This window comes from Arachis ipaensis, chromosome B04, assembly GCF_000816755.2.
Source record: "Arachis ipaensis cultivar K30076 chromosome B04, Araip1.1, whole genome shotgun sequence".
Lineage (NCBI taxonomy): Eukaryota > Viridiplantae > Streptophyta > Magnoliopsida > Fabales > Fabaceae > Arachis > Arachis ipaensis.
The window spans coordinates 11,965,782-11,988,530 of NC_029788.2; the positions used below are offsets into that span (position 1 = coordinate 11,965,782).

Sequence of the window (22,749 nt, forward strand, 5' to 3'; positions counted from 1 at the left end):
TCCAATGCCCGGACCGGTTCTCTTCGCAGCTGGGTTTTGAGTCTTGATATTCTTGTTTTTGACACTCTTTATATATATGATCTCGCGTTAGGAATTCCTTTTGGTCAAGGTTCTTCTTCCTATTAATTCTAGATAGGGCTGACAATGAGTAGGTTAAACAAGGGTTTGGACTCTATCTTAATTCTATTTGTAGGTTGAAAACTTTTTTAAAATTCTACTCTATCTTACTTGTGGATCGAGAATCTCTCAACCCTAACTCTACCCGCACCCTAAAGTTCTAAACTCTATTTTATCCTACCTGCAGAAAAATTAATTTTTTTCTAGCAAATATAAATTTCAATCATTCCAAATCTTATACATATTAATAAAATAAAAAATTAAGTTTAAATTAAAATTAATAATAATAAAATCTTAAAAAATCCAACATAAAATTACAAATACCATAATCATCAAGTTCTTAAGAAACGACACTTAGGTCTTAGGATTTTTTAATGATATATGAATTTTATTTTTGTTTTATTTTTATTTTATGTTAATTTTATAAATATACAAATGGTTTAAATTACTAATTTAACTAATTAGCTTAGTGGAGCTATTATATGAGGGAGATTATGGATTCAACTCTTACCTCCTTCACTGGTGCGGATAGAGTAAGGTAGGGTACACCCGACCCTACCCGTAAGCAAACCCGAACCTATCTCTACTCTATTCGCAACGGGTCAGGTAGCCGGGTCAAGTAGCCTACCTTGCTTATTCGATCAGGTCAGGTCGAATTGGTCAAATAAAAAAATATAGAGATAGCAGAACAATACGTGTTCCTATCTAAATGAGACACGGAAAATCTATACATATAGACAATTTTTTGAATCTATACCTTAGAATTTGCCTAATAAGTAAACCAGTTAGTCTAGAATTATGCAGAATCTATTCTCCATTTCTTTTTTTACATTCTACCTTTTTTTTCTTGTTCTATTTTTGGTACTTATTAAATTATTATCTCCCTTACATCATCATTTTATTAAATTTAGGATGAGTGAAGTTTTGGGTTTATTTTTTCTTTTGTTACTTAACATGCTTTATTTTTAGTTTTTAAAGAAACACTTCACATATACTTTAATTTACTGCGTGTATGGTTTCACTAGCTAGTACCGTTGTTATTGAAAAAAAAAAGGATAAGATTGTGTTTATATATCATATTATGTGATGTATAACGTGCGTGGTTTTTGTCTGCATAATGATAATGTTTATTCTTTTAATTGTCTCGTGTAATAATTAATCTGATTTTGATATTGGCAGGATGAATTTAAGAATGCTATAAAACGGGCTACGCAAAAAACATATGAAAAAGGAAGTAATACAACAGCAAATAAGATGGATGTGTGGTGTGAAATAGCTGAAGTTAAAAAAGGAAGAATTTATGGACTTGGAATAGAATCCACTACAGTTGAGAAAAGACCTAGTTATCGTGACTCCAGTAATCAACCATCCGATTGGTTGCGAAGGTCAGAACATGAAGAAATAATAAAGAAAATGCAAGAAGAGAACGATGACTTGAAAACTAGGTTGAAAAAGACAGAAAAAAGATTTGAACTCAATAACCGTTTGCTTCAACAAATGATGAAAAAGCTTAATTTTAAAATTGTGATTCCTCAACTAGAAGGTGGAGAAACAAATATAGAAGAGAATGAAGATGGTGAACGTACGTCTGAAGAATGATTATTTCATTGTAGTTGTGATGCTAGTTAGTTAATAGACTTTAAATGATGTAATTAATAATTCGAGAATGTTGTTTACTTATTATTGTTATTGTCTATGATATTGAATTGATGAGTTATTTTGGTTATTGGTTAAGTAGTGTGTTATGTTATTTGAGATATATCTTTTATAGGTTGGCTCTTATGTGTTAAGGTGTAGGTTTTTGTGTTGATGGTTTTTCAATATTTGATGGTCTAGATGTAAAAATTCAATAAAAAATTGATAATTAAAAAAGGATAATATAAAAATTTTGGATAATATTTTAGGGTACAAATAATTTTGTTCACTAGAGTTTATTTTTCTTGAGTAAAAATGTTAGTTTTATTTTTTTAGAAGATTTATCAACGTTCTAAATATTCATGGATACAAAATAATAATTTATTTGAAATGATCTTTTAGGTAGTGTTTGTTTTAAGAGTGTGGAATTGAAATTGAAAGATTAGTACTCAATTTTGTGTTTGATGGTTAAAGATTGGAACTAAAATTCACTACAAGAATTTGATAAATTAGCGACGAATTTGTGCGTGAAATATTTTTGTCTCAATCCGTCACTAACTCGCGGAAATTAGTGACGCACTAATGACAAAATTAATAAGCGGTCATAAAATATCCGAACTTGAGAAAAGCGACTGATTAGCGAGAGATTTACGAGTAAGTTTGTTTCTCGCAAATTGACTTTTATCGCTAAAAAAAGAGTGAGGAAAATTTCCTCGCTTATTTGTCACAAATTAATTAATTAGCGAGTGATAATGTTCTAGCAAATCAGTCACTTAGGGGTTCAATCGAATAAAAGTAAAGTAGTGAGAGATATTATTGTCACTATTTCGTCGCTACATTTTTTTTGCATTTTTGGCACGCTTTAAAAGCGTGACAAAATTCAATTTTTCTTGTAGTGTGAGATACTTATTGATTTGTTACTAGGTTAAAAAGAATTTGCGATGACATTTGCGATAGTAGTTCAACTAATTAAATACAAATTATTTCCTAGCAAATTAGTGACTACTTCATAACTCTAATTTCTGATTTAGAATAGCTTCGGTTTAGCGAAAAAATTCCTACAAATTTGATTAAGGATTTTCAAAGATTAGTTATAGATTTGCTACAAAATGTGACAGATTTGCGATCATATTAGCGGACAACTTGTGACGAATTAGGTTCGAAAAATTCCTTGCTTAGCGTCAACTAAGCATTCCATTTTGTCTACGAAGTTAGCTTGGAATTAGCGATGATTCTGCTGCAGTAGAGTTTGTCACTAATTAGCGACTACCTTTTAGTCTATTTCTTCTACGGAATTAGTTTTTACTTTAGTAACGGATTTGCGACTATCTTTTCGGTAGCTAAAAAACTTTCCGATGAATTAGCAACTATTGTGTTTGCCTCACTGATCTGCGACTTGTAATTAACGAGGAAAGAATTAGTTGCTAGGCAGTAGCTGATCCGTCACAAATTATATTTTGCGTCAAATTAGAGATTATTTTATGACTCTTTTTGTGGTAGCTAATCACCCATATTCTTGTAGTGATTTCAGTTTCATAATACAAAATTTCAGTTCCTTCGGTACCTTAAAAAGTAGAGACAGAGGAGACTGAAATCCCTAAAAATAGGGACAACAACTTTTTTTTAACATTTATTTTCGAAAATACCATCATTTAAGTTTTCAAATTTTCATTATACTCTTTCTACCATTCTCATTTCTCAAACCTCACCTCCATTCTATCACTAATCCTTCTCCTCACCAGTCACCACTGCACTTATTCCAACTAAATAGAATATTAAATACTTCACGCTAAACATAATACAAAAAACTTAATTTAGTCTTTATCTTTCGGTTTTTGTCTTATAATATATATTGCTTAATCTCTATATCTCTTCTAAATACTTTATTAGAAATAATGTCAACTAAATGGGGATCTAACGTTGTAGTAAAAAACGAAATGGTGAATGTGTTTTATTGCTCAAGTTATTTTTTTATTCAATTATGGTTTTATTCATTTATCTGTCATAATTCTTAACAAATGGGTATATTATATTTTTATATATTAAGAAAAGAGCAACATAATAGTTATATCGTTGCCAATGAAGACGTACGACCTCTGCCTTTTACATAAACTAGAGGGGACATATTATAGCATGCATGCTGATATGGAAACAAGTACTGGAATATCTTAAACAAATTTATTATTGTAATATTATTGTTTAAAAGCATTGTAAAATTAGAAATATGTTATTTAACCAATAAGTTAGCAATTTTTAACTAGTCTTTAAATGTAATAAATCAATTACATTAATTTTATTAAACCAAGTTTCCAATTTTTTAAGAAACTAACACCTATCAGATTTTAACTCCCTATTTTAATTATGAATAATGCTACATAGCCAACAAAATTTATCATTTTTTGTCAGTATTTAGCCAGCGAAAATTTGTATCTATATTTATAGGAGTTTTACACACAAAAAGCATATATATAGTTTATACTTATATTTACTAGAATTTTGTACACTTGAATCAATATAGTTTGTACCCATATTTTTCAGAATTTACACACATGAATTAGTAAAGTTTATTTGTTAAAGACAATTTAGTATTTATGCTGGTCAAATGATGGCCAAAAATACTAAAAATACTAGCCCCCAAGAGTTTCTCTATAACTATTACGATTTTTTTTTGTTTTTAACAGTATCCTCTAACCCGGCAGGTTAAGGACTAATCCGTCTTGGATCGGAGCTCCATTTAAGGGTGTGTCATTAGCCAATGGGTTACTACATGCACAAGGCGAAATTCGAACCCCTGACACTTGTTTAAGCGAACTAGTGAGCTAATCACAAGGCCAACCCAATATGGAGTGAGCGGCATCAGAAACCTTCGCTGTCATGTTTGACCACTCGTGGCAGTGCTTCCTTGGAATCAACAGAATGAGATTCCGGCGAGAATGAAGTTAGGTGAGAGAACAGATGGGGAATGACCCAAGGGAATGAGAGGGTTGAGCTCAAATTGCCACTGTTTTTGACTTGCATCCGACGACCAGCGCAACATCACTACTATAAAGTCTCTTTGTTTTTCTTTGGTGGATACAGTGTGGGAATGAGAGCTGGAGCAAAATACCCTAACTTTTCTCAACTCTTAATGGACCTTGATCAAATTTGAACTAATGCAGTGGGCCAATTTCAATTACAAAACCAGCAAAATTAAGATGTCTCCAATATTTTATATTTCACTTAATTTCTTAAAATATGTGGGCAGCAGTTTGTTGGATTTTTTAAAGGCTCAAATAAATTTTTTGTTAACCCATTTAAACTTTAGGACTCATAAAAAAATTTTAGTTTTACATGTAGTAGGATAGAAATCATTGTTTGAAAATTACTTATTTTTTAATTTCTTTAATAATTTTTTTTGAAACAAAAGAAGCTCAACACAAAAATGGAGCAAACAAGCCAGAAAAACAATAAAACAACACCTATTGTAAACACCTAGTACTTTTTCAAACCAATAATTTATCCCAATGTCATCTCCAGTATTGCCATCAATAACGAAAAGGATCCTCACACCTCCACTCCTTGTAATTAAGCAGAGTCATGTTGATGATTTCTTCAACGCATTTTCCTGTATTCTGAAACAACCTCCTGTTCCTTTTCAACCAGACGTTCCAAATAACCGCGAAAAAACTTATGAACCACTTCTTATGCTCCTTCTTCCTACTTGTAGCACCTGTCCATCTTTGAAAGTGTTCCTTCAAAGTACCCGGAAAGGACCATTGTCTGCCAAAATAAGATAATCAAGCGCACCACACCTGCCAAGTAAATTTATAGCCAAGAAACAAGTAGTGAACATATTCAACATCCTTATTACATAAAACACACACATTATCACCTTGATTAAGAATTCCGAGTCAGCACAACCTTTCCTTTGTATTCACCCTGCCTATCAAGAAAAACCAGACAAATAGCTCTACTCTTGGAGGGACTAAACCTTTCCAATAGTCTTAGTAAAGCTATAGATTGTTATGTCATCCGAAAGCGTTTCTGATTGTAGCACCTGCAAAAAAGAGTTAGTAGAAAATACACCTTTCCTGTCAAACTTCCAAACAACTCTATCCTCTCTGTCAAAAGCTAGTTTAACCGGCCTCAAAGTGTCGTGTAATTGATTCACAAGTTTCAACTCCCATTGGAATAGCTCACGCCTCCATTGGAAACTTCAAATCCACTTTAACCCATCCCAAAACCCACAAACACCTATGATAGATCCTTTTTGGATTGAAACCAAGAAGAGTCTTAGAAACCTATCCTTTAGAGGACCACAACTTAGCCAGACATCTTCCCAGAAGTGTGTTTTTCTACCATCACCAATCTCCATGGACAAGTCAGTTATCATCTTGTCTCTTATATGTTGCTCTTTTATCTGTAGCTGATAGATATCCTTCCATGGACCCCCTCTAGTAGGTAATGTTTGGGTGGATAATAGCTTATTAGGGAAAACGTTATTACATGAGCATACCACCTTCTTCCACAACGAACACTCCTCATTTGAAAATCTCCACCGCCACTTAAATAAGAGTGCTGTGTTACGAAGCATCGCATTTTCGACCGCTAATCCACCTAACTTTTTTGGAGCTTGGACCACTTATCATGCTAACCAATGCCATACCATTCCTTCCATCCTCCTTACTCCATAAGAATCTTCTCTGTAAATAAATCAGTTTCTCTGCAACAGCCTTTGGCATCTTATATAAGTTTAAATAATATACCGGCAGGCTATTTAATACTGCTTTGATGAGCACCAACTTTTCCGCTTTATTGAGTACCTTAAATTTTCATAAACTGAGCTTCTACTCCACTTTATCAATAATTGGCTTCCAAGTCTTGACCGATCTCAGGTTAGCTCCTAGAGGGATTCCAAGGTATCTGACTGAAAGATTAGCTTCCTTGCACCCTAACAAACTGCACATACTTCGAACCCACTGTTGCTCACAATTGATTGAAATCAAACTGGATTTGTCAAAATTGATATTTAACTCCGACATCAATTCGAAGCACCGTAGAAGCCTCTTGTAGTTCTTTATAGTCTCCTCCTCTGGCGGATAGAACAACATAGTATCATCGGCAAACTGAAGATGTGACAATTCTATATTGTCTCTATCAACGAATAATGGAGATATCCGGCCATTTCTAACTACCACTTCAATAATTCTATGTAGGACATCAACAAGTACAAACAAGAAAGGAGATAGAGGATCACCTTGTCTCAAACCTCTTTCCATTTTGAACGGCTTTGCTGGTGAAACATTTATCAACACTAACATAGAAGATGTGCTGACACACACCATAACCTACTTTTTCTACCTACGCCCAAAACCCATCTTCTGCAGAACAAGTCCACAAAACTCCACTTAATCCTATCATATGCCTTTTGAAAATCCAGCTTGATTATAGCGCTTCCTTTTTTCTTATTTTAAACCAATGTATAATTGAGATTTAAAGAGTTTTTTTTTTTTTAACTAATCTTGAGGACAAAATTGTTTAAATAGGGGGAGTATTGTTAAGACCCAATTAATATTTGGTCGCTTAATTAGTTGGTTAGTACATTAGAATTTGTTAGAAATATAAATAAAAGTATTGAGTCATTATATTATTGAATATGAAAAAAATTAATGAATTGGTGAATTTCTTAAAACTCTTTGGATATTAATAACTTATCTCGAATAGAGTTGCAACGTCTTCTAATTCTTTACTCTTTTGTAATTTTTTATTAATTTATATTTTATTATAAAACATCTATCTAATAATAAATATAAAATAATATAGTCAATTATGTTATTTGTTTAATTTGGTCAAGCAAGGCTAATTAATTAATTAATGAAAAAGTATAGGTAGATAACAATATTGTTGAACAATGTGAACAATGAAATTAAAAAAGTAAAGTAATTCCAAATTTAATTAGTGACATGAGTAATTAATATCTAATAGTAACCAAATTTAGGATCTATTATTCATATTGTTCAAGAAAGTCATTAATTACCTAACATAACCCTTAATTAATACCAGACTCATATATGGTGGTAGACTCCGATCCATTGTCATCCACCAAACTCCTTATACACCCGATCAAACTAACATGTTCAATTTCAATAATGAAATTTATATAAAAAAGGATAGGACCACTGATAAATATATAATAAGTACTAGTTAATTAATAAGCAACACACGAACATTTTTGTTTGGAAAAGATTTCAACATGACATGGATAAATGGTACTGATGAAGCAAGTGATGCCCAACTACCTATTGCATCTATTCAAATAGCCGTCACATATATAAAATCTTATGTTCCCCTAATAGCATTTCTGATGAGATAGCGTACTAAAAGTTGATGGCAGCGACACTACTAATGATGAGGCAAAGATGGCAATGAGACTGCTAACTATAGTGTATGAATAGAAATAAAAAACAAAAATGTATATACTTTTTTTAATTTTATGAAATATGAATAGAAATAAAAAACAAAAATGTATATACTTTTTTTAATTTTACGAAATATGAATTGTTATAGTTATATATATATATCGTAATCAAATTTAGAGAGACTAACGATATTATGATCCGATTTGAATCGTAATTGGTACTTAATAGAAAGTATCTCTTAACAAGGCTATTAACAATTAATTTATTCTTCTTTTTATAAAATAAAAAGAGGTAAAATTAAAATTATTTATATTTAAAACAAAATTCAGGAAAAAATTGGGGTTGGAATAATTAATGTAAGTCACATTAGCAAATTTGATGTACTAGTTCGATTCAACAAAATTTTGGGAGTTCAATTTGATTTATACGTAAATTTTTTTTCTACGATATCCTCTAATTCAGCAAACTAATTAAGGATTAATTCGTTATAGATTTGAGCTTTATTTCAAGGTTTGTCACTGGTCAACAGATCACTGCAAACACAAGGCAAAATTCAAATTCTTAACACTTATTTAAGCAAACGAGGGAGCTAAACACTCAACTAATCCAAGTTAATTTTTACAATTATAATTTGATAAACTATTTTGACCGTTTAGCCATAAAAAGTTATACAATGTATTGTTGCATTTACATTAATGTACTTGTTAATCTTTTTTTTTTCTAAAATTCAATGAGTGCAAGTTTTACTTATGAATATATGAATAACATATTTTGAGAAAAAAGTATCCACAGAAAATTTCTCCAAATCTTGGTTGGCGCTTCTCCCTCAACTTGTCAATCACCTTCAATTTGACGGCGGCAAAGTAGCCATTGTCATGGTTAGGGATGGCAAACTGGCAATGGATAGGATAGGGTTTAAACCCAACGTTAGCTCTACCCACAAGTTAAATTTGTTATTAAAACTTAATTCTACCTTATTCGAGGGTATTAGAACCTATCTGCAGGTTTTCACAAATATGCAATATTATTATATATCCTAATGAGCATACAAATTAAAAATTCAATACAAACAACACAATAATACCACAAACAACACAATTGTTCCATAAACTACATAACCATTAAATATTCAATTCTACATAAAAATCTTTGCTTAAATTAATAATATAAATAAATAAAATATTGTGATATAATGTTTAATTTTATAACACTAAAATAGAATTAATTTTTATATAAACAAAAAAGTTAAATTATCAATTGATGATCTTGGCTTAATGGTAAAGATCTTTTGTACTAAGAGGTCCTTGTTTCAACACCATTCTATAACATATTTTTATAACATATACATATATAGGGTGCAGGTTGGTCGGGTAGGGTTGAGACTCAACCCGCACCCTACCTAAGACGCGTTCAAATCCGCTCTGCACTCAACCCTACCTGCAGCAGATCGGGTTGAGTAGGGTCGGGTACCCGCGGGTATGGTGCATACTACCACCCCTGGTCATGGTGGGTTTGGGCCGAGGATCGAAAAATTGGTAAATGGTGCAAGGAGTTTTTAAGTTGTGGTTGAAAAAGAGAGATGATTGCGGAAGTAGTCAACACAGGTGAGTGGGTTAGCACTACAAGAAAAAAGGCCTATCGCCTCACTTTTTTCTTGCCATGCTTTAAAAGCGTGGTCAAAAGAGGCCAATAGTCACGCTTTTATGAAGGTGGCAATTGATTTAGTGATTTAGCCATGCTTTTTTTGTCACACTTTAAAAACGTGGCTAAAAAGGATCAATTGCCACGCTTTTATGAGGATGTCGGTTTATTAAAGATTTGGCCATGCTTCAAAAGCGTGGCCGAAAGGACTTTATTACCCCTCCTATATAAAGTTAGAATACCCTAATTTTTCTCACCCTTATTGCGCCTCCCTCCCTTACCAAAGCTCTCCCTCTCAATCTCAACATACACTCAAACACTTTCTGACTTACCGCCGATCACTGCCTCCTTCACCCACCTCACCGCCGTTCTCCATGCGCCCTTGTTCACGCAAAAAATATATGTTCAGTCCTTCTCCTCCAAGAACTTTCTATTATCATTGGCTTGCTATTTTTTTGTCTTTATTTTTTATTTTTTTCTTTTAAATCTATAGGCTGAAATAGAAAATCTTATAAATGAGGAGCACCAGTTAGATGAGCAAATAAAGTTTCAGTGTCCTCTGCTGATTCTACTAAACCCTAAACAGTTGTCATACTTGTTTGCTATCTTTTTAACTAATCCTTAATCTTTATTGCAATGAGATGCAAGAAAGATTAAAAGGTCTTAGTGAAGATGAAAACACTCAAAGGTAGTAAAATCCTCTCTTGTACTTGTTCTCTTTTCTAATTTTTCCTTATTAATCAGTATCATCATCTAAATATAGCTATATACCCAGAGTTGATTTTTTATTATTGTTGCATTGGTTACTTTTTTAAATTTATTTATATTTTTACACTCATTATACTAAATTTGTGAACCATTGAATTTATGTAGGTTAGGGAGCATATAAAAATATTCACCATATGACTGATGAGGTGAGTTTGGTGATATTAATAGTTCTTTTCTTTTTGTAGTCATATAAAATTTCCCCAACTATGATAAATTTAGAAAGGGGTTGGTTAGGAGACAAAGGAATGTTTCTTGCAAATGTTTTACATTCTACAATAACATTATGGGAAATTGGTTATTGTATGCCCAATATTGAAAGTTATAAGGTTATCATGGCACTTATTTTTAGCTAAATGCTACTGTATTTGAAATTAATATAATCTTAAATTGTTCAGGAGTTTGTGATCACGTTTTGATGAACCTTTTGCAATGTAGACATGGTCCTGCATCTCCTATCCCTAAATTTTTGTCTTTTATCCCTTTACTCTGTTCAATTATGAATCAATACGGGATTATAAATAATGGTTATTGCATGACCAGGTGGTCCTGATGGATGATAAAATTAACAGTGTTGTGAGAGTTCTTTCTGGTGGCATGAAGAGGAAATTATCTCTTGGAATTGCATTGATAGGAAACAATAAAGTAGTATGCATATCAAAAACACTTGCTCTATTTTGTATTCATATATTGAAAAAAATTGGAATCCCTTGATCTTACCTGGCATGTTATAATTCTTGATGAACCTCCCAGCGGAATGGATCCATACTCAATGCGTTTGACTTCATAGTTAATACAAAAATTTAAGAAGGGAAGGATAATCTTACTAGCAACTCATTCAATGGATGAATCATATGAACTAGATGATCGGATAGCTATCATGGCCAATGGTTTTCTGAAATGCCGAGGAAGGTTTAATTTACTTCTCACTTTCTCCAATTACACCGTCCATTTGAAAGCTAGCGATTGAAATGGAACATGAGGATCAATGACAAAATTTATATATGGAGATTAAGTTGTGTATATATGTATATATTTTATTATATGCCTTTATCCACTTTGTACTTTCCTTTCTCAACTAGGTTAATTTCTTTTTCTACTATCCTCTCATGGTGCGCATACGCGTGCATGTGCACCGACACCCATATGTGTGCACTGTTTGCCTATTTTGGATTTCATATTAGGCAACTCATTAAATTTTATGTGCAGTTACTTTCTGAATTTCCAGTTTTTTTTTGTTATTTTTCTATGATGACTTGATTTCTAGTGGTAAAATTGGTGGAAATTTAGTTTTAACTTTTAAATGCACATCTAGGTATCATGATTGCATTAAGCATTTTTTTCTCCTCTTATTTATAGTATTTTTTGACAGCTCACTTTTCTTGAAGCATCATTATGGAGTTGGTTATAGTCTAACTCTTGTAAAGGTTTGTTCTATCCTGATAACTTCCTTTTCAATTCATTCAGGTGCTGATGTTTCATGGCGAAAATGTTCTATTTATTTATGTATTTTTAGTTTTTCATTTTTCTTTAATTCTTGTCCTTTCAGTAAGCTCCTGTTGCTTCTATAGCTAGTGATATAGTATATCATCATGTTCCCTCAGCAACATGTGTAAGCGAGGTAATCTCTCATAGTATAGCTATTTGCGATTCACTTTAATATCAGTCTGATGAACTTAATACTCATATATGAATAGTAGGCAATTAATAGTCTTTTTTATATCACTTTAAAGGGAGAAAAAGTAGCTTACTTTTATCATATATCAAACTTATTCAGATAATTCATTACTTTGGACATGAATAAACTAACTTTACCATGGTGATTATTAATTGTTACTCTAAGTTTGGTGACTTCATATTTAGCTTTACAGTAAAAAGGAAAGAAACCTAATGCAGTGAAAGAAGAGAGTATGAAAGGAAGAGGATAAGAAATCTCAAGAAAGAGAGAGCAAAATTTAAAACATAGGTCTAACCTTAGAGATTGAGCTATGGTTCATGTTACAGGGAACCCGAATCTATTTTAGGAGAAGAATAACGCATAGGTCCTAGCCTTAGAGATTAGCCAGGTAACAAGATATGTTCATATTTTTGCATATCTCGGCATGAAAATGCCCCAAAAGAATGCACTACTAGAATATCTAAGTACGAAAAAACTACTCAATATCATATGTTGTCCAAAGATGGAAAAGTTCGCTTGAAATATCTGTCATTCTTTTTCCGCCACAGATGCTGAAAGTGAAGAGATGAGGTGTAAAAAAGGTAAACGTGAAAATCTTACATAGAATAGGTTGAATAGGTCTTTCCCAGCTTCGGCAGCATTCGAATATGGATGCAAGCCCTACATGCTTTAAGATTGAACCTGGTTTCTTCTCTTTCATTGTTTTTAATAGTTAATTTTATTAAGGAGTTAGTTACCTATATCATTTGAAATGCACAAAAGAAAAAAGGAAAAATGGTAAGGTAGTTGGTTTTATGTTGGATTTCATATAAACAGTGCTTTGGTTATGGATAATCAAGTTCAAACTCAATTAAAAAATACTTCCTTTTCATACATTGTTTTTAAATATGTTTTGCATGACGTTATGATGATTGATTCTATTTATTTAATTCTGCCTTGCTGGATATGCATTTGCAGGTGGGAACTGAGATTTTCTTTAGGCTTCCCCTAGCATCTTCATAAGCTTTTGAGGGGGTGTTTTAGGAAAATTGAAGGTTGCATGAAAAAAGCACTTTTGAACATGAAAATAAGCGACAATAGGGCTGCTATGGCGGCTAGAGTAGTTGTGGTGAAAGCTGTTCACAACAGAATGGATGGACAATTTTGTGATACTAATATCTAAGAATTAGGTTATTAGCTTTTTGTGATGGAATTGTAAATTTTCCTTTTACTAATTCTGAGTACTTATTTCTTAAGATGTCACCTCGGATAGCAAAAGCTTGCTGGAAGTTGATCATAGTCATGGCTTTTCTTTTCTTCTTTTTCAAATGTTTGTAACATGTACATACCATGTAAATCAAATCAATGAAAAAATTGCAGCGGGTTTATCCTTTCAAAGTCAGAGAACATCGTTTTCGAATAGTGCTGACCTGGGACATTATCACGAGTTTACTATACTTTCTTTGAGAACATCATTTTTGAAGTTAACTAAATAAATAATAATCGTTGTCACTATCACGACACTTTTGAGTTGAGCACGTTTTCTATATCCATTTAATTCCACATATGTCCCTACTCTCAAGCATATAAATATCCCCCCACCCCCTGCCTAAGTCTTCATCAAATCAAAATACATTTGTTTTTCCAAAGAACATACCTGAGCTTTGCTATCCCAAAGAACTTAGCTAAGAAAACATGGTGGCTGTGAATGACATCCACAAGGTTCAACAAAGGGCAGAAGGCCCAGCAACCGTGTTAGCGATTGGTACAGCGAATCCACCAAATTGTGTTGATCAGAGTACATATGCAGATTATTATTTCAGAGTAACTAATAGCGAACACATGACCGACCTAAAGAAAAAATTCCAACATATTTGTAAACAAGGTAGTAAACTCGTAGTTTTTATGTTGACTCGAAAGGTCGATGTAAAATCGTAATTCGTAAAATCGTAAGACGAAACGTAAATATAACTCGTAAATTTTGTAAGTCTCAAATAAATAAAATCAGTGAAATCACACATAATTCACAAATCATACTCAGTCACAACTCTTCACAACTCAAGTTCATACAATAACACTAAATTAAATCCAAATAACAAATAAAACACCCAAATTGTTAGATGACATTCTTAATTCTAAATATATATCCTAACAACATATTAGATTCAGAACCTAAGCGGCTAAGCCCACAGCAAAAAAAAATTGTTTTTTAATTTAGAACAAAACAAAATAGAACAAATTAAAAAAAATTACAGAGCAGAACATATGTATGCTATATCATATACGCTTAATGGCTATAATATATGCTAGCAAACCAGATTAATAACTAAGCAAAGAAAATTGAAAAAATTAATAGAATTCGTTTAAATTAAACACAACAAAGCTAACACAAACACCACAAACACAAACACAACAAAAAAAAATGAGGAGGAGGAGGCTAATAGTGAAGCAGTCAGCGACATCCAGCAATCCGAAAAGAAGAGGAGAGCTGCAACAGCATGACCAAACCACCCATGGTGCTTGAGTGATGGTGAAAGGGCAGCAGTATAACCAAGCTACACCGATGCTGCTTTAGCAGTGACAAAAGGAGAAGAGAGGGTTGAAAGAAGAGAACGAGAAATATAGAGAATTGACACATCAACCACCACCACTAGTACCCATACTTTGATTTCGGAATTGAGAAGAAGAGAAAGGCTTCAGATGCAGAACGGGAGAGAGAGGGGATAGGGAAACCTAGGGTTCCAATCCTTCTTAAACACAAATTGGGGCTTGAGCTTGGGCTTGGGTTCGGGTTGGGTGCTTACTGGGCTATGCAAAACTGAAGTTATGGACCAATTTTCTTCATGAGACGTGGATCGTCGGAAAACTCTCGCTTCCAACGAGTCTGCGATTTTCCTCGGCGTTTCTGCACGGTTGCAACTCCACCAACACGGATAGCAGAAGCGCGACGGAAAGATGGACCAGAAGCGTAGAATCGTGCGCTTTTGCGAGTAAAAACGCGATTTTGTCTACCTTGTTTGTAAGTATTGTTATCAAATATTTTGATGTTGTTTAATTTACTATTTATCAACCTAAAATTCATCATTTTACTTTGATATTAATTATTGATACACAACAATTAACATATTATACCGTGCACCATAATATGATATGTATCCAACTCATAGTAATAACAATAACTACTTAACAAGTTACTATTTTCCTATGTTTCTAAACATAAACAAATTTATTTTGGTCATATATACTTTCTTGATCTTTCACACACTTATTTATTTACTCATATATAATTAGATTTAATACATTATATCTATAATTAAATTTGGATAAACTATTAAAATCAAACCTGAATTAAATTAAATCACTACATGAATAATTTGAAAGGTTTGATACGCGAACTGATCGGAATTTAAAATGTCAAAACCCAATATTTTTTTTATATAAGTGGATGATGTCTTAAACTTGAAAAAGAGTATTGATGGATGTGAATTACATATCATTTTAGGTGAGAGGACAATGATCAAGACCAGACATATGTACCTAACAGAAGAGATATTAAGAGAGAACCCCAACATGTGTGCATACAAGGCACTGTCGTTGGATGCAAGGGAAGACATGATGATCAGGGAGGTACCAAGAGTTGGAAAAGAGGCTGCAACCAAGGCCATCAAGGAATGGGGCCAGCCAATGTCTAAGATCACACATTTGATCTTCTGCACTACCAGCGGCGTTGCATTGCCCGGCGTTGATTACGAACTCATTGTACTCTTAGGGCTCGACCCATGTGTCAAGAGGTACATGATGTACCACCAAGGCTGCTTCGCTGGCGGTACTGTTCTTCGTTTGGCTAAGGACTTGGCTGAAAACAACAAGGATGCTCGTGTTCTTATCGTTTGTTCTGAGAATACCGCAGTCACTTTCCGTGGTCCTAGTGAGACAGACATGGATAGTCTTGTAGGACAAGCATTGTTTGCGGATGGAGTTGCTGCAATTATCATTGGTTCTGATCCTGTGCCAGAGGTTTAGAAGCCTATCTTTGAGCTTGTTTCGACCGATCAAAAACTTGTCCCTGGTAGCCATGGAGCCATCGGTGGTCTCCTTCGTGAAGTTGGGCTTACATTCTATCTTAACAAGAGTGTTCCTGATATTATTTCACAGAACATCAACGAAGCACTCAGTAAAGCTTTTGATCCGTTGGGTATATCTGATTATAACTCAATATTTTGGATTGCTCACCCTGGTGGACGTGCAATTCTGGACCAGGTTGAACAGAAGGTGAATTTGAAACCAGAGAAGATGAAAACCACTAGAGATGTGCTTAGCAATTATGGTAACATGTCAAGTGCATGTGTGTTCTTCATTATGGATTTGATGAGGAAGCAGTCCCTTGAAAGAGGGCTTAAAACCACCGGAGAAGGACTTGATTGGGGTGTGCTTTTTGGGTTTGGTCCTGGTCTTACTATTGAAACCGTTGTTCTCCGCAGCGTGGCCATATGATGCGTGTAGTTATATGTCTCTGCATGTATACGACTATGTTATTTTTTAATAATTTCTTTTACTCCAAAATATGGGCCGGATTGGCCCATATATATAGAATATTAGATGAGTGAAAACTTAGATAAAGATGTCTAAAGTTAATTCTTTATGCTTAAGAATTCAATATCAAAGTTTGTAACTGTTAGTAAAAAATATATCAAATTCTTTTCAATTGAGCAACATGACATATACCAATATTTGGGTTGCATTTTCATCTATAAATACAGCTATAACCACCTTCATGAGGTTCCATTTAAGAAAAAGTCAAAAGGTATATATTAGTTATGATAGTACAAGGCTTGGGGGTATCATGTTTGTAGTTTTTTATATTATTGTTTGTTTGAAGTATCTCATGCAATGATATAATAATATAATGTTACTTTCTTGTGTAATTTTTAATATGTTACGTTATTATACAAGCTTGAATATAATAAATTAATCTTATAGAAGACTCATGTAATCTTGTGTTGTAGCAAATACGTAATAAAATTCAATTTGATATATAGAAAACTCATGTAATCATGTGTATATGAGAGATAATATAATCCAAAAAAAAAACTTCTATGAAACTAAAAAAATAGTTTCTAAACTCAGGTTAACTTCAGTAAATATTGATTGTTGCGTTAATGATTGCACGTTGATCTATGCTAAAAATTGCAAAGACTTAAAGGAATGTAAGTTTTGTGGTGCACCACAGTAAGATGCAAAAATAGTGAATAAAAAAGACAAAAAAATTCTTCCGTATGTATTAAACAATATTGCATTTGATAGACAAATACATGTAATTAGCTTCAATACTGTAGTGTTTTTATAATAAGAGTTTATGGGGGCATGCTTTTATTAATTTAATTGATTTATTTAAAGAATAAAAATTAATAATACTTAAATCTAATCCTTTTTAAAAAATTTACCTTCATCCATCTTAAAATTCTCACTTTACTCTGCAATTATTTAAAACATTTAAATTTGTAAAATAAAGTTTTAGATGTTGTATTTTAGTAGTATGTATGCTAAGTGTCTAATTTGATCTTTTTATCTACGTTGTATTGCTGAGCAAATTGAGATTAAGCTTTTTGTACGTTAAAAAATTGGTTATTGAAGTTAATGACTTAATGCAAGGTGTGATCTTGCTGACACATTTTTTATTGTATGATGATGATAATAAGTAAACCAGTTAGTCTAGAATTATGCAGAATCTATTCTCTATTTCTTTTTTTTTTTTACATTTTACTTTTTTTCTTGTTCTATTTTTGGTACTTATTAAATTATTATCTCCCTTACATCATCATTTTATTAAATTTAGGATGAGTGAAGTTTTGGGTTTATTTTTGTTTTTGTTACTTAACATGCTTTATTTTTAGTTTTTAAAGAAACACTTCACATATACTTTAATTTACTGCGTGTATAGTTTCACTAGCTAGCACCGTCACTACAAAAATAATCACTTTTAGCGGCCATTTATTTTACTTTTAGCGACAATAAAAATAGCCGCTAATACATTTACCGGCAATTAGACATTAGCCGTCTTATGCTTCGTCGATAAAAAGTTTTAGTAGCCATTATAACATTTGCCGGTAAAGACCATTTTAATGGCCGCAAAAAGTATATAATTTTTAGTGGCCATTTTCTTGGCAATTTATATGGCCACTAAAAGTAATTCTAAGATGGAAACATTGTTCACTTTTAGTTGCCATTACTATTGCCGCTAAAATCTATTTTACCGGCAATTTATATGGCCACTAAAAAAATTCTAAAATTATAATATTATTCACTTTTAGCTGCCATTACTATTACCGCTAAAATCTTAAAGACTTTTTTTTAATTATACTCACTTTATTAATTAGAACTAATAACCTATATTTTTCTATAATAATAATAATGATGATAATGATAATTTGCATTTGAATTTTGATCAGAAAAATTTGAAATAAGCTTTCTATTAAAATGCTCCTTTTAACAAACTAGAATGTTAAAAGCTGTATTTGTCAATACATAATAGAGGTTTGTTTGTCATTTCATTGACTTTGAACACATTTTGTAAAAAATAAAAAAAAAAAGATAAAATATGCTCAATTCTTCTAGGCCAATGCTGCAGCAAGGCCACCAATTATGAGTCCCAGAGTAGTTGCAGTGATGCCAATGGGGGAGCAGTTGGTATAATATATAGAAATGCAGTCGTATCAACCTGCACATAAACATTTGACACACAAGTGCCATTTAGCTACCTTTTAATTTAAAATAAAAGAAATGATATATAATATGTGAACTGAAACATGAGCCATAATCTATGTCTCAACATCTATACTACAACTTGAGCAGCAGTAGCAGCGGCAGCAGATAGAGCACCCTAATTACTATTTATTCATAACTTAAAAGGCAGTTAAAGAGAGCAAAATTTCAAGTCTAAGGGTACAGAATATGCAATGGTATATAGCTCTCAAAGCACAATAAATGCATGATTTAGTTCCTTTATACTTTTCAATCACAACAAGAAGATAAAATTCATAAATTTTACCACTACTTTTGCAGACTCCTCATCCAATGGTCTACCATCCTTACGCCTTTTATGAATTTTGAGAAAAATCTCTGCTCGTGAAGGTTCGATTCCATCCTTGGCCTAACAAAATGACAAAGTCAAAAGAGAAGTGCAAATGTGCAAACGTTCAAACAAGGAAAATTTTCAGTGTTCTCATATTATATATATTGTGTTGCATTGCTAATGGTTCCAGAAAAAAAAAACAGTGCATTGTTTTATAAAATATCTGAAATAAAAATTATGCATAAGTACCTGAACCATTTAATACTGGGCATCGAGCACGGTCCCCTTCTGAACCACATATTATGTATAGTTAGAGAATGCAAAGTTTGATGAATTTCAACTACATATCTTGAATCAAGAAACTAGAACTTACAACTTTAGATATGTCGTCCACTTTCTGTTTTGCAGCATAAGAATGCTGAGAAGTTCGGTAGTACTCATTGAGTAGTTATCTTATCAAGGGGATCATCACTTGCCTCAAACTGATTGATCACATTTGTTAATGCATAAAATAAATGTACAAATAACACGTCTCATTTAAAGAAAATTATTATGATGAGTTTTATAATAAGAAAAATTAAAGGTAACACAAAAGGTTAGAGATCTGATGAGTGCCTCTAAATGAAATGGAGATTGGGGGCAGTTCAAAAATGCTATATCCATACTAAAAATGAAAGGTAGTACTCATACAGTGCTTCCATTGCCTTCCACGTGGCAGGTATGTCTAATGCCACTTCTTCTTCAGCCTTCATTGGAAGTCCTAAGTTTCCCTTCTTCACTCTAATAGGCCAATGAATCTTAAGAAAACCATATCAATTTCTATTTTTTATTTATTTAAAACAAAAAATTTGATTTTGAAATCAAATTAATTCTAATTCTAATTCTGTGATATATGTTTCCAAACACATCATTTTTTTTGTGACTTTCTATTACTACTAACTGTTGCCTATTGGTAACTAATACTCTTATATATTGGGGATTTCTACGACATTTTCACTCTATCTTTGTAAAAAAAATTATTTGGACAAAGAAAACATTGAGTTTTAAACCGATGGAAGCATAGACTTTGTAGTATTACGTACAAGGTATAAATCTATGTAATCAAGCTGCAAATCTCGCAGGGTGCTGTGAAATGCTTCTGGAACATCTTCTGGTGCATGATCTGAACACCTACACATGCATATATAGAGATCAAAGTATTTATCATCCTGATTTTAGTATCTTTTAGTCTACCAATCCTATGGTGTAAATAAAGTGAATGAATACCCTGAGTTTCATGGAGCCTTTAAGAGTGGCCTTGACTTTGTCAAAGTCAGAATTGATGCACCTAAGGAAGTGATCTGATGGGTTCCTCAAAGCAGGGCATGGAAATTCAGCTTGTGCAAAGAACTGCAGATATACTTATTTTATTATTATTATTGGCAAAACCTTATTAGAAAAAAAAAGTTAAAAAATACAAGAGTGGATACTGAGGCAGAGTTTAAGTTTATTGCCTCATATGCTGCAGAAGCGTGGCCAAAATAGACAGTTTTACCCCCTGAAAGCAAGTACAATTGATCAAATAGTTTGAAAACTTCACTGCTAGGTTGATGAATAGAAGCTATCATGGTTCTTCCATCCCTTGCCAAGGCACGTAATGTTTGAGTCACAAAGAAAGCTTTATATGCAGAATTTATTCCAAAAACAAGCTTTATATGGAATAAATTCTTTAAAAAAATTTCTGCTGATAGAAAATATACACATTTCCATGCTGATTCCTTAAATTTCCTAATCTTCTTTCTTCTCTCATCTGTTTGAAGATCCAGTTTCTCATGCCCCTTTTCGAAAATCAATCGTCTGGCCACTTTCTGTAAATGTTATTCACTTCAGATTGAATAAATATACTCAAAGTATCCAAACAATTTGATAAACCTAGAGAATGAAACTAGCTTACCAAAGGGTGGGTTTTGGAATAAGAACAATTTGAAGGAAAAATAAGACGCAAATTATGTATGCAGGCAATTGAGAGAACCCAGATAACTATGTTTTCAATTTTTGTTATAGGCTAAAGCTGAGCAATACTACCTAATATTACTTCTTTTCAGTTAACATACTCTTGCTTATTAATTTAAGACACTTTGTTCTAAAGCTGTTAAGAACTTAAGAAATTTGTTTTATTATTCTACCTAATTATGAATATCATTGGACAGTAAAAGCAAATTTGGATTAAGAAAATGTAAACTCATAACAGATGTGATGCATGAAAACAATAACTTTGAAAAAGGAGCAACAAAGTCACTTTGAATTTTAGGTCCTTTGATGTCATCAACATTAAGACAGAATATTCCAAATCTGTTTACAATCAGAGAGATCAAGCCATGGTCACAATTTATTAGACTATCAGAATTTCAAGCACATTAAAGCATCATTCCAAATGCTTGTTACCTATCCAAATCAAACAGGAACTAGTGCAGAACCAATAACACGAATTTGCATACCAATATTACAAGACATTAAAATAGAAATCAGTCAAAACTCAAAGTATAACTAAAACAAAATAAATAGATCTTCATGACAGCAGAGTATGTTTTTTAAATATCCAGAAGATCTTCATAAAAATTTTGAACCAAGATCAAGAATGAATTAACATAATAAAGAGTTTCAAACCATATAATAAAACAGAATTGACATAATCAAACAGAAATTGGACTTGCAATTAACCGAAAACGTATTAATCAAGCAGCGCTAGTGAAACAAACATTAATCGAAGAAGGGCGAGTCGTGAAACCAATGTCGTTGCCGCTGCCGCCGGAGGAGGAAGACGTGCATGCTGCTACTGGTGTTGTGTCGTCGGAGCCTACTTCACATGGCGGCCATGGAAAGCAAGCTAAGCGACGGCGACAACAACAACCAAAAAATCATGCAAAATTTTAGAATCAACAAAAATCTAAAATGAAAAACAAAAAATCGAAAAAATAAAGGAAGATCTACCGGCGGCGACGATCTTGTGCATCTACGTGGAAGACCAGGGGCGGTGCAAGTGGCGGAGGTGCGGTGTGAAGGTGAGAGATCGGCAATGGAAAGAGTAGAAAAGAGAAGAGCCGAAAATAGCGATAGCGTTGTTCGCGAAGAAGGCATTGCTACCAGATCTGGAGTTGCGTTGGTGGGGAGGCACCTTTGCTCGATCTGAACTGCGGTGGCGAGGCCGGTAGCGATGGAGACGGCGGTTACGATGGTGAGCTTAAACTTTCTCTGAATCTCTTTCTCTCCATCTCTTATGAAGTTGATTTGGGTAATAGATCAAAAAACTATTTTAATAAAAATAATCCTGGCCATTGCACTATGGCTACTATAAATTTTTTACTAAAATTTTGTTTATATTTATTAATAGTAATTTTAATAAAAATAATATTAGCCATAATTCTATGGCCACTAAAATTTTTTATTAAAATGATTTTTTTTTTGTATTTATTAGTGGCAATAAT

The 22,749-nt window shown here is 32.8% G+C and overlaps 1 protein-coding gene, 1 long non-coding RNA gene and 1 pseudogene across 12 annotated transcripts; 2 read left to right on the forward strand and 1 right to left on the reverse strand.

Annotated features, from left to right (window-relative positions):
* On the forward strand, positions 10,053 to 13,469 carry LOC107638926. 7 transcript variants are annotated; one of them, XR_002360668.1, is made up of 7 exons: positions 10,053 to 10,479; positions 10,665 to 10,705; positions 10,955 to 10,999; positions 11,100 to 11,468; positions 11,929 to 11,983; positions 12,106 to 12,177; positions 13,192 to 13,469. It is a non-coding gene; the product is annotated as an uncharacterized LOC107638926 (long non-coding RNA). The 7 variants fall into 7 exon arrangements; XR_002360667.1 differs by lacking the exon at positions 10,955 to 10,999 and adding an exon at positions 12,783 to 12,815; XR_001619901.2 differs by lacking the exon at positions 10,955 to 10,999 and having other exon boundaries at positions 11,100 to 11,204; positions 11,310 to 11,468.
* LOC107638920 lies at positions 13,823 to 16,933 on the forward strand (annotated as a pseudogene).
* Positions 18,664 to 22,564, reverse strand: LOC107638924 (ATP-binding cassette sub-family G member 4-like). Of its 5 annotated transcripts, none has more exons than XR_002360665.1 (8): positions 22,256 to 22,564; positions 22,024 to 22,151; positions 20,779 to 21,132; positions 20,552 to 20,674; positions 19,659 to 19,767; positions 19,535 to 19,570; positions 19,262 to 19,363; positions 18,664 to 18,931 (listed from the first exon to the last, which is right to left on the reverse strand). XR_002360665.1 is itself a non-coding variant. In XM_021120761.1 (6 exons), exons 1-5 carry the CDS (start codon positions 22,275 to 22,277, stop codon positions 20,387 to 20,389), a joined length of 696 nt encoding a protein of 231 aa, XP_020976420.1. In that variant the 5' UTR covers positions 22,278 to 22,563; the 3' UTR covers positions 19,950 to 20,065; positions 20,368 to 20,386. The 5 variants fall into 5 exon arrangements, 2 of the variants coding, with proteins under 2 accessions (XP_020976420.1, XP_016197806.1); XR_001619896.2 differs by having other exon boundaries at positions 18,669 to 18,931; positions 19,535 to 19,573; positions 22,256 to 22,563; XR_001619897.2 differs by lacking the exons at positions 20,779 to 21,132; positions 22,024 to 22,151; positions 22,256 to 22,564 and adding exons at positions 19,976 to 20,082; positions 20,368 to 20,455 and having other exon boundaries at positions 19,535 to 19,573.